This window comes from Podarcis pityusensis, assembly GCF_964106645.2.
Source record: "Podarcis pityusensis genome assembly, chromosome: 7".
Lineage (NCBI taxonomy): Eukaryota > Metazoa > Chordata > Lepidosauria > Squamata > Lacertidae > Podarcis > Podarcis pityusensis.
This window is the reverse complement of record NC_138031.1, coordinates 36,813,180-36,825,792: the sequence shown is the minus strand read 5'-3', so window position 1 is coordinate 36,825,792 and position 12,613 is coordinate 36,813,180. Positions and strand designations below refer to the sequence as shown.

At 40.1% G+C, this 12,613-nt stretch overlaps 1 protein-coding gene across 8 annotated transcripts in view; it reads left to right on the top strand.

Annotated features, from left to right (window-relative positions):
- Positions 1 to 12,613, top strand: part of CHD7 (chromodomain helicase DNA binding protein 7) — a 145,186-nt gene that overhangs the window by 128,960 nt on the left and 3,613 nt on the right. For 6 of the 8 annotated variants that reach the window (XM_081013249.1, XM_081013244.1, XM_081013247.1 and 3 more), the window contains 11 exons: positions 825 to 954; positions 1,252 to 1,324; positions 1,551 to 1,602; positions 2,320 to 2,548; positions 2,701 to 2,909; positions 3,737 to 4,417; positions 5,320 to 5,480; positions 7,932 to 8,159; positions 8,503 to 8,946; positions 11,832 to 12,053; positions 12,454 to 12,594. In XM_081013249.1, the coding sequence (XP_080869375.1) occupies positions 825 to 954; positions 1,252 to 1,324; positions 1,551 to 1,602; positions 2,320 to 2,548; positions 2,701 to 2,909; positions 3,737 to 4,417; positions 5,320 to 5,480; positions 7,932 to 8,159; positions 8,503 to 8,946; positions 11,832 to 12,053; positions 12,454 to 12,594 (2,570 nt within the window). Of the gene's footprint in view, positions 1 to 824; positions 955 to 1,251; positions 1,325 to 1,550; positions 1,603 to 2,319; positions 2,549 to 2,700; positions 2,910 to 3,736; positions 4,418 to 5,319; positions 5,481 to 7,931; positions 8,164 to 8,502; positions 8,947 to 11,831; positions 12,054 to 12,453; positions 12,595 to 12,613 lie in introns of all 8 variants that reach the window. The other 2 variants (XM_081013251.1, XM_081013250.1) reach the window with 2 other exon arrangements.

Sequence of the window (12,613 nt, the reverse complement as noted above, 5' to 3'; positions counted from 1 at the left end):
CAGTGAGCAATTCCTGATTATAATCCCAATTCTCTGGAGGTTGCAGAGGTATTCTCAGCAGCCCAGCCTGACTAAAGGGGAGAATGATGGCTTATAAAACCTTTCATGATTACAGTTTGGCTTGAGGCTCTACAGCAGTTAAGGACAGTGTGTTGTAGTACAAATCCTAATTGAATTGTGCTGTTCTGCCTATGTACAGCAGCTCTGTTTTGTGGGCTCAGCTGAGGCAAGTCTAGTCTAAAACTCATTTTCTTGCTGTGCACTGTTGGGATCTGCCATTTTCCATCTAGTCAACTTGGATGGTACAGAAAAGTAAACAGCAGTTTGAAAACCATGGAGGGAACGGTGTCATCTTACTGACATGCATCATCCTAAACCAAATAAGACAGGTTTGCTGGCCTTACGTATTTTCCCATGTATGCATTTCCAACTGTAAGTGCCAGTTTAAATAGGGCTAGTACCATTGAAAGGAAGGTGAGTTGGGGGGTGTTAAATCTAGAGGTGAAGGGGTAACTAATAAAAAGCTTTGTGCATGGCTACTGCTCCCATTTTCCTGCCTTTCTTGCCCACTCACCCAGCCAAACACTGCCTGGAAATCTTTAACGTCTCCATACTTTCCACAGGTGTATGGCACATTCTTGTTTGTAATGAAAGGAAGTAGAAATGTGGAAGCAGAACTTGTCTTCACACATTCTTGTATGTAATGGGAACGGAAAAGTAGAAATGCAGTTTTCTCGTTCTTCATCAGTATAAAAGTGTCATTCTCATGGAGCTATTTTGTTTATACTTGTGGGTGCTTGGTGTGTTTTTCTGACTGGGTGCAGGCTATGAGAAGTACAATTCAATGAGAGCCGACTCCACTCTCTGTTTCCTGGAACGTGTTGGTATGCCTGATGCCAAGGCCATAGCTGCTGAGCAGAGAGGAACAGATATCTTAACAGATGGTGGTGATGGGTAAGGACATTATAAAAATTTAATAAACTTTACAACACTATCATAAATACTGGCCTGGCTTCACCTATTGCATCACATTTGAGGATTCTCTTTTTTATAACAGTGTTTCCATATATATGAAGTGGTTAAAAAGCAAGTTTGGGATTCATTTTAATGGATATATAATTAGACATTAAGAAGCTTTTTTGGTCATTTAACATTGTCCCTCATGATACTGCATAATAAGATTTGGAAAGGATTTGTTCTTTAGCTCTGATAGTTGTGTTTCTCCCCCCCCCCCCATCATATTTCCTGTAGGGGTGATTTTGATAGAGAAGATGAAGATCCAGAATATAAACCAACCAGGACTCCATTCAAAGATGAAATTGATGTAAGGATCTTGACATGCTAATACATGTTTTTTTATTAATGTGTAATTTTTATTAATGTGTAATATTTGAAGAAAGGTTATTTGAAATATTAATGTATTGTCTCATGTAATGTTCTTGTGTGTAACAAAAATTTATTTTCAGCTTTTTGAAAGGTCATTTCCTCTGCTTCCTCAAAGCTAAATTTTTGAAAAACAAATGCTGAAGTAACACTCTTTTTTCCTAAAGGAATTTGCAAACTCTCCTTCTGACAAGGAAGAATCCATAGAGCTCCACACAAGTAAGCCTGGGAATGGGGTGAGGGAGAAGTGTTAATAATGCACATATTATCTAATGTTGATTGTGGTACACAAGGGACCAACTTTTTGTGCTTTAATTTAATTTGTATATGCTTTATTCAGTTTGGTTACATAATGGGATATGTGTAGTGGCAGAGCCAAAGCTATAACACTGAGGTCCAGCGCCGAGGGCCTTCTGGCGGTTCCCTCATTGCGAGAAGTAAGGTTACAGGGAACCAGGCAGAGGGCCTTCTCGGTAGTGGCGCCTGCCCTGTGGAACGCTCTCCCAGCAGATGTCAAAGCAATAAACAACTATTTTACTTTTAAAAGACAACTGAAGGCAGCCCTCTTTAGGGAAGTTTTTAATGTCTGATGTCTGATGCTGTACTGTTTTTAATATTCAGTTGGAAGCCGCCCAGAGTGGCTGTAGAAACCCAGCCAGATGGGCGGGGTATAAATAATAAATTATTATTATTATTATAACCATTTTGGAGAGGGATAACCATTTTAGCTGTGTGTTGTCACCAGAACTTCACTGAGTGTGTTGTTCACAATAGTGAAGTTCAAGACATAAATGTTTCAGAATTCATCTTAAGAGGACTTCAGTGTTAGATATTTGATTTGTGGGGTTTTAAACTCAATGTGCTTTTCATATATAACAAATTAGCATTTGACTATAATTACAAATGTCTAATATTAGCGTTGCTAATATTCTGTAGGCAAGCACAGTGAAAGCAATGCTGATTTTGGCCAACTCTACTGGCCTAACACTTCAACCCTGACTACCCGTTTGCGCCGCCTCATTACTGCCTATCAGCGTAGCTATAAAAGGCAACAAATGAGGCAGGAGGCGCTAATGAAGACTGACCGACGCCGTCGACGACCTCGTGAAGAAGTGAGAGCATTAGAAGCTGAAAGAGAAGCTATAATAACAGAAAAACGTCAAAAGTAAGTTTCTTTAGGCTTCGTTCTCATAGAAATGAGCATCTGCTTGCAACATCGCTCATTTTCTTTGAAATAGATCCTGGTATCTGGTATCAAATTGGGGTGTGAAAAGCTCTTAGATGTGTCCTGACATGCTAATCTCTTCCTTTTTCCAGATGGACAAGAAGAGAGGAAGCAGATTTTTATCGTGTTGTTTCTACTTTTGGGGTTATTTTTGACCCTATAAAGCAGCAGTTTGATTGGAACCAGTTCAGAGCCTTTGCCAGACTTGATAAGAAGTCTGATGAAAGTTTAGAGAAGTACTTCAATTGCTTTGTAGCTATGTGCAGGCGAGTGTGCCGAATGCCATCCAAGCCAGATGAAGGTAGGTTTGCTGATAGCTATAACTCTAATAAATGGAAAGTTATAAACTGAGACAAGTTCCAAGCAAAGATGCAAGCGGATATTTTAAATACATCTTCTGTTTGTTTCCCCTTCACGTATACTCACTCTTTTCAATTCATGCACACACGCAGGTATTCATTCAAATGTAGAAAGTATATAAAAATCCTAATGTGTGGAAGATGAAGTATTTGGATTGGTCTGTTTCTCTTGCATGAGACTCAGGCAGGAGCAAAGAACTGTGGGAAGTAGAGAGCTCCTCATTTTTTCCCTCCTGCCTGGATGGAGCAGCTTGACCCTCCCAACTCTCCCTGTTTTGTTCTCTGTTAGTCAGCTGAATCCTCTTTAACTCCTGTCTTTGTTGTTCTAAGTTACTTAGTAATCTTTCTCTTGCTTACTTGTTTGTTGGATAAATTTTCCTGTCTTTGTTGCCGTTTGTGTCCTTTTTTTGTCCGCCACTGAGGTAACAAAAAAAGTGAAAGAAGTATCTTACTCACTCATAGATGACTAATGCTACAGTCCACTCTTCTCTGCTTCACCTCCCCCACCAGGCCATTTGGACCTAGTGTTGACACTTCTTAAAAACTATTGAGCACTTGGAATGTTCACAATTATTCCATAATTTCTTAGCAGCTGACCCAGTGATCTGGGGTATTTGAGTTCAAGTACCTTAAATTAGAGATCTTAGCAAGATATTTAAGAAAACGCAGGTCAGTTATTTTTAGGGTTCTCCCCCCCCCCTTTTGTTGAGTAAAATGTAGTAATTTTAAAATCTTCCTAATATCTACTTATTTATCTCTTTTCCTATAGAACCCCCTGATCTTTCTACTGTGATTGAACCAATCACTGAGGAACGTGCTTCTCGAACTTTGTATCGCATAGAGCTCTTGCGGAAAGTCCGAGAGCAGGTTCTCCATCATCCACAATTGGTGGAAAAGTTAAAACTGTGTCAGCCAAGCTTGGATCTGCCAGAGTGGTGGGAATGTGGCAAACATGACAAAGATTTACTGATTGGTGCTGCTAAACATGGAGTCAGCAGGACAGATTATCATATCCTGAATGACCCTGAACTTTCTTTTCTTGATTCTCATAAAAACTTTGCTCAAAACAGGGGTGGAGGTAATCTGAGTACTTTGTTAAACCCATTGGGTGTCTGCTGTAGCCAGACAGCCTCTGTTATCCCATCCACACCAGCACAAGATGAAAAGTCTGCAGAACAAGCTGAAGTTAAACTGGAAGGACCTGAGAAAACATCAGCCAAAGAGGAGTCTGATAGTAAAGAGGAGGAAGATGCAACAGATACTGCAGGAAAAAGTGATAAGGAGGAATATGAGGCTGAGGCTGAGGCTGGTCCTGTTAAATGTGAAATAAAGGACATGGAATTGAGCACAGAGGTAGAGCCAAAATCTATTTCTGAGAAAGGTTCAGAAGATGATGAAGAAGAAAAACTGGATGATGATGACAAATCAGAAGAGTCATCCCAACCTGAAGGTAATCGTGAAGAAAATAAGGGTTGATTCAGAATAATATTGTCCATATTTGGTACACCATATATGCAGTCTCCCATCAGACATTTTTGAACTGAAAGGAGATCTACCTTTAATTTTATGATCTACTCATATCTTTGAGTATGCAGTTTTAGGATTGCATGAATTCAGTAGGGTTTTTTTAAGCATTCTGACTTCAGAGAGCCTGTTCATATTGACTTATCTGCCAAGGCAATCTCTACATCTGACTAGAAAACCTTGTACAATCCAGAAGATTTTGGAGTATGTTATAAGAACCCTGCCTGGATCTGTTTTGGCCTCGTTATTCCTCTGTAAAACTGTTGCATCCTTGAACAACTAGTGCTGGCCTACAATTGGATACTGCATAGGGGAGATCTGTAGTTGTAGTGGGGAAGAGTTGCATAGGATGCAGTTTGAAAACCAGTGTTTTATTTGGTTCTAACAAAGCAGGTTCCTCTACAGTGCAGTATAAATGTTTTTGTTTTTTAAAAAACAACACAGAATTGCCTCAGTTGATAGATAATCCCGAGCTGACTGCAAAACTGGAATATTATCATTGTAATAAATATGGAGCACAAAAGAGCAGATATATATCATACTCTGTTCCAAACACCAAAGTCATGGAGCATAAGAAGAGTAATGTACAGTGACATGGCAAAATAGCATACTAAAGTTGGCTTGCTTAAATTGCCATCCAATTGCTGCTTTTGGGATCTTCATCTCTTTAACATATCAAAGAGTACATTATCAACATGAGTGAATGTTCAACATCTTTAATGTATAGAAAACTGCCCGTAAAGACTTTGTCAGATCAACACTACAATGATACTGTAAATAATAGTGGCTTACTTCTGTGACTAATTCTTAGTGATTAATATTTCTCAGCAGGAACAATTTCTCAGGGTAAGAATTTTGATGAAGAAAGCAATGCATCCCTGAGCACCGCAAGGGATGAAACACGTGATGGATTTTATATGGAAGATGGAGACCCATCAGTAGCTCAGCTCCTTCACGAAAGAACATTTGCTTTTTCATTCTGGCCGAAGGTTGGTTCAATAGAGAACTGATCACTTCTGAGGAGTGATGTGCTTGATGCATTACTTATTACATAATGTAGTTTTTCTCAAACTATGAAGCAGGGGTGTCTTTGGATCCTTGGGACTCTGAAGTCTAATGGTAGATAGCATGGTGGGGATATTTGGGCAGGTGGTAGCTACAGGTGGAAGGATTAACTCAATATGTGCTGCCACCCCTTAAGAATCCCTCCCTGGCATAGCAAGAGGGCTTTTGGGAAAGAGATGATGGGACGTTTAAATGACTGTATGTGAACAGGGGTTGTATAGATGGCTGTGCAAGGAATCTCCTGCCCACTTTTGGTCTCACTTACCATCACTATTCAGTGCCAAACCCATTTCCCTTGTGGTGACTCATTCAGAGGCAACCCATTCAGAATTGGGAACTTTCCTAAATTTCCAGAACAGGTTTTGGAGAAGGATGTTGAAGGAAGGGATATCCTTTTAAGTTTCTGTGTAGAGTTCTGCATGCTGCTCCTTGGATCTTGTGTATTTTTGGAGAGGGGGCGGGGGTTGGCAAGGGGGGGAAAGAGTACATTCAGAAGAGTGGAGCCAAGTTCAAAAGTACTGGAAAACACTGACAATACAGCCTAGGGATTACATCCAATGTAGTGCTAAGTTAAAGTCATTTGCAGTGTACTTGTTTTGCCGGCAAATCTTTTTTTCTGGCAGTGGAATGTTGCTGCACAAGAGAATGCATAAGTGGGTTGCTCATAACTTTCTTTGCACAACAGATTGCACACTCTGTCGCTTGAGTTTCCACTAGCACAACTGTTGCATTGGATATTGTGCATCATCATCATCACCATTCGATTTATATTTCACTTACATGCCACATTATTAAATCTTGCCTGTTTGCGCAAATGCCCTTGCACTAGTAGACAGAGAATGTTGGATAGAGCCCTGTAGGTTTAGATAGTTGCCCCCTAAAAGCAATTCAAATTAGCATGCAGAAAGAGATAGGATTGGAATTACGATATTATGTAAATATGCATGATCATACTTAATAGAACATATAAGAATATAAACAAAAATTTGGCGAGCTCTTCCTTTATGAATTGAAGGAAGTAAAATAAGGAAATACTGTAATCCTAAATAGCTTGTAATATAAAATAGGAGAACATTTGTCTAGTAGAGCTATCACTTTTATTTTTGGAGCAATTAAAAAAAACAACACTTTACTGGACAAAATGCAGCGGTGATAATTGTACTAGTTCTATATACCACTCAGGTTCTGGTTTCAGAGGGTGCTGGAGAGAAATAAAGTAGTAATAGTCTTAAGCTTCCTAATCACCATAACAGGGCCATCTGGTTTGGGGGGGTTGAAATAACCCCTGCTGTAATAGGCTTATTCCTGGGCAAAGCAAGCAGCTGGTTGCAGCTGCTGAGATCTGCTAGTGGCTTTTACACTGTTCAGGTAACTGAAGGTTGATTCTATTTAGTAATCAATAGCCAATTTTCAAAAGTTGATTGTGTATGCATGTATGTATGTGGGTACATGTGTGTGTGTGTGTGTGTGTATCTAATATGTTTATATTGTGTTTCCACCAAATTTGTTCAAGGTGATTTACAATTATGTAGAACAATTTAAATAAATCAATATAATGCAGCAATATAAAACAATTAGTAAAACAACAGGCAGTCAAAGCAGCAGCAAAGATAACATGTTTATGATGCCATTAACCAACAACTCAGGAGAATAAAATAGTCTTCACATGGCACCGAATGACAAAAGAATGGATGGAAAGCAAATGTTTCCAGGGATGGTGTTTTGACTCCCCAGAAAGGGAAGTGATGCATCATTATTAACTAGTGAACTAAAAGACCATTAAACACATTTTGAAAATTATCCAACTAGGTTTCAAAGCCCTTTTCTCTATGCAGTAGCATTCATATTGTATTTGCCTATATTCTAAGAGGGCTTAGCTGTAATTAGAATTTTTTAATGTACACGCTTCAGTGGAACCTGAAGTGATAATGGGCGTGGAATGAAAATTGACATTTATTAGATGTCCCTAGGTTGGTGCCCGTTTCATAACATTGAACTTTATTAATAGTGACACTAATGAGGAACCACTTCCTGGGACAAAATTGCAGATGCAGCCTGTTGGCTCTGACATACCCAAGGCAAAGATGTTGAGTTACAAGAATTATACTACTAGTGGTTTAACTGATGTTTTGTTTTAGTATATGATAGCAGTACTGAGAACGGAGAAAATGTGTGTCAGATGGCTTGTAAAAGGCTCATGCTCCTCAACATTCCCAATAATTTAAATGACAAGTGCCTGTAATATTTCTTCTGATCTGGAGTTTCAGTTGCAGTTTTGTCAAGCAATGCAGCCTGTTAAGCTTTGTGTGCATGGCCCGACTGAGCTCAAATGGCTACTTTCACATGACATTCATTATGTATTTCCCTTTCTGCAGGATCGAGTAATGATCAACCGATTAGACAACATCTGTGAAGCAGTGTTGAAAGGGAAGTGGCCAGTAAATAGACGCCAGATGTTTGATTTCCAGGGCCTTATACCTGGGTATACGCCAACAGCTGTGGACAGCCCTCTACAGAAACGGAGTTTTGCAGAGCTCTCCATGGTTGGTCAAGCCAACATCAGTGGCAATGAAGATATCACAGTCTCTCCTCAGTTGTCCAAGGCATGTTTTGTATGAGAGTCATAAAGTTGCTTTTAAAGATATAAAACCAGAAGGGGTCAAAAACAGTAGCAGAAAAACACCCATAGCTATAAACCTACTCTGAGAAAGATAGTAATAAATATATTAAGGTACAAAATAGGTCTGATGTTACATTTTTCATTAAGATGAAATCTGTAATGATCTCTTCTTAGAACTAGTTGATCTGACAAGATGTAACTAGTTGGGCTTGTGCAATCCTATCTAACTTTTTCCATCATTTTTAAATATTTAGAAAATTGAAATCACACCAAAAAGCAAGGGGTATTTCATTGCTCATAATGATAATGTGTTATTTTTTCTTTAGGAAGATGCACTCAATTTGTCAGTTCCACGCCAGCGGAGGAGGAGGAGAAGAAAGATTGAAATTGAGGCTGAAAGGGCAGCCAAAAGGAGAAATCTCATGGAAATGGTTGCCCAGTTGCGAGAGTCACAGGTTGTCTCAGAAAATGGACAAGAAAAAATTGTAGACTTATCAAAGGCCTCACGAGAGGCAACAAGTTCTACCTCAACTTTTTCAGCTGTTCCTTCAAAGTTTCTATTACCTAATGTTTCCACACCAGTGTCTGATGCCTTTAAAACTCAGATGGAGTTGCTACAAGCAGGTCTTTCACGCACACCCACAAGGCATCTACTAAATGGTTCTCTAATTGATGTAGAACCACCCATGAAAAGGAGGAGAGGAAGAAGGAAAAATGTAGAAGGGCTTGATCTGTTATTTATGAGCAACAAGCGAGCATCGTTGACAGCAGTAAGAGAGAAGACTTTTTCTTTGACGTTAATTCTGCATTATGTGAGGCAGAACACCAAAATTGGCATTTTATTCCCAGATATAAATATTCTATTTTGTATTTTCAGTTCCATATTAACATTTGGGCATGCTCCTGTTCTAATATACAAAACACTGGTCAGTAATAATAAATTCACAAAATACCTCTTAAGAACTAAACTCACTGCAAAAGAAGAATTTCATTTTAATTCACCAGATTTGCTTTGAGCTGATGTAGAATAATAGCAGCAGCCAAAGGAGGAGCTGAGTGGATGGCAGCCGAGTCGGGGGGGTGTGAGGAGAGGCACAGAGTTTACCACCAGCTCCCTAGGTCTGCCAAGATGCTGTTTCTGGGAGATGCTTTAACATCAAAACGATGCCCCACTGAGGCTGTGTTTAAGACACTCCCCAGATCAGCTCATCTTGCATTGGTGGTGCTGGGGAAAGGGAATGATATAAGCCAAGTCTTCTAGGCATGGTAGGTTGAGCCATTGGCAAGGGCAACCCCAAAGAGTTTTTTGTTTAGTTCTCTGCTTTGGAGTGCAACACAGGCTTGAGCTCACACACCTTCTAATTCATCTTATTTGGCATGGTTGTGTGATTGGGGTTTTATTTCCCTCTGGGGAAACAAAGCTCTCTCTGGACCATTACACAGACAAGAGGCTGGAGGTGGCCTGTAGAAGTGAGAGACAAAAGTTGTTCCATGCCCCTGGAGAGCAAGTCAGTTATAGCATGAACCTTGCCCATCCTGGCCTGGGTGGGAGACAGTGTGGAGTGGTTTTAGTCCCAGGTGAGAGCTGGGGGTGGGCTGCCCTGATTTTGGGGTGCTCCTGGATCCAGTTCTATCCAGCATATATATCCTCAGTGGCTAGGAGTGCCTGTTGCCCACTTTAGTTGGTAAGACAGCTATGATCACGAAGGCATCACCACAGTTGTCCAAGCACTGGTAAATTGAAGATTGGATTACTATCATGTGCTCTTTGTGGAGCTACCCTTGAGGTTGGTCTGGAGGCTGTAGTGGATGCACAACATAGTAGCTGGCTGGCTTGTGGGGGTGAACTTCAGCTAGCCCCTTGCAAGCAGGATTTGTACTGGTTGCTAATTTGCTACCAGACCAAGTTCATTGTGTTGATTCTGACATATAAGGCCCTAATCAGTGCAGGACCTGGTTACTTGAGAGACCACCTTAATGCTTTAATACCCAGAAGGTCTCTGGAGTATAAGGGAGAGCTTCTCCTTCAAGATCCAAAGATATTAGAAGCCTGCTCTACAGTCACTCAGAGTAGGGCTTTTAGTGTGGCTGCCCATGTTCTGTGAAGCAACATTCCTATCACTTATACAACATGTGCCCACTCTTTGCGCTTTCCAGAACCAATTGAAGGTATTTCTGTTCCAACCAGCTTTCCCAGTTGGACAAATTGGGCCTCTGCTGTGAGGGTCTACTTTGTGTTGTTTTAATGTTTGTCTGATGTTATCTTCTGCGTTCTAACTGTGTTTTAGCTGTTTGTATTGCATTTTGTACATCGCTTTGAGACATTTGGAAGGCGATTTAATAACAGCAACTGAAGGCTGCATGTCACAAAGGGTGGGGCCAGGGCCAAAAAGTGGGCAAGGCTATGGACACACAAAATGAGCCTTCTTCAATCTTACCTTTTTAAATATAATTTAATGCATTTGTTAGTATCTTTACATGGAAAAGTCTTCAAGCAACTTAATATAAAATACAAACAGATAAAACATTTGAAGAGCTAGAACATTTTAAAACAATGTACAATACAAAAAAACCCCAAAATGCTAATGTGAATAATCAATGGCGCTATTTGCACAGAGTGCTTCTCAGGTGGCTCTGAAGATGGTTCTGAAGGAAACAGAGATTTGAAATGCCCAAATGCAGCCAAACGCTTGTGGAAATCTCTTCTTCAGTGTTTCCAAAGATACATTTTTTCTGAGGGCTTGAGAACACTGAAGGAGTAGCAGGGCACAGGAGGACATGCACAGTGGGGCTGATTGCCCGAGACAATGTATGACCATCCTAGTCATGGCTGAATGACACTAGCAGATTGGTGGAGCAAAACCAAGGAGAGGGCAGGGTTTCAGAAAAGAATCTGGAGACCTGGACAGAGAAGCTGTCTGTGCTGGAGCAAGCTTGTGGGCTGGTATTGCCTCACTCCTGTTATAAGGATTATAAGATGATGCACATGAATTGTTTTGAATAGTCTGTACAGTTTCCTGAAATTTGTCCCTTTAAAAAAAGCATCTATCATCTCTGCAAACTGTATTCAAAGTAGAAAATATTGTGGGTAAACTACCGATTAGCTTGAGTAATCAGTATTCTATGTATAACTGTTGAATGCTTATGAACCTGTAGGGATTCATATTCACATATGTCTTGGCAAGTACCTCCGTAGTAGGCATTCACCTTTCATACCTACTCATCATGACCTTTCCAGCACATGCACCCATGGGGAAAAACCCTGCCCATTCGGGTTTCCATTTGCCATACTCTTGTCTGTGTACAAAGTGTATGGCCCCACTAAGTTTAATTGTTTGATGGAAGTACAGTTGTACCTTGGAAGTCGAACAGAATCCCTTACGGAAGTCTGTTCGTCTGCCAAAATGTTCAAAAACCAAATTGTGGCTTCTGATTCAAAGCTGCAGAAGCCCTGTCAGACGTTTGGCTTCCAAAAGAATGTTCGTAAACCGGAACAATCACTTCCAGGTTTGCAGCATTTGGGAGCCAAAACATCCGAGTTCCAGGGCATTCGGAATCCAAGGTACAACTGTATTCCCATTTTAAGTTGTATGCTTTTTGAAGCAACTCTTGTAATGTTCTCCTGAAAGTTGATATAATTGTCACCTTTCTCCAGGAGGATGCAGACGTGACCAAAGCATTTGATGAAGAAATGGAAACCCCCCCATTGAGAAACATTCCATCTCCTGGGCAACTGGATCCTGATACTCGCATCCCTGTCATTAATATGGAGGATGGGACCAGGCTGGTGGGAGAGGATGCTCCTAAAAACAAGGATTTAGTTGAATGGCTTAAATTGCATCCATCATACACTGTGGATATGCCAAGTTATGTACCAGTAAGTGGATGTTAATCAAGGGTGGGGGGGATTAGTCCAAAGCTTTAACTGTCTTTCAATCACTTGGGAAGATTTCCAAAAGCAATAATTCTTAATCCTTTTTCATAATTCGATTTGGATTTATTACATTTCTAGTTGCTTTTCATTCAAATGAATCCCAAAGTGGCTTATAAACAATAAATAACAATTAACATGATAGAACATAATTAATTGTTCATTCATTACTTTTTTTGTTTTGTAATGACTAAAAATGAAAGATGTACAAATTCTAATAATGTTTTGTTCCAGGGCTGAACCTGGAAAACACTATATACATACATGCCTAGTGGGTTGAAAAGTTACTATAGATGAGATAATAAAACTCCCCAAGTAATGCACTGTACTTTTCCTCCTCTCTTAGAAGAGTGCAGATGTGCTGTTTTCCCCATTTCAGAAACCGAAGCAGAAACGGCACAGATGTCGAAACCCTAATAAACTGGATATAAACACCTTAACTGGAGAAGAAAGGGTCCCTGTTGTAAATAAGAGAAATGGCAAGAAGGTAGTGCTTTTCCTAGTTT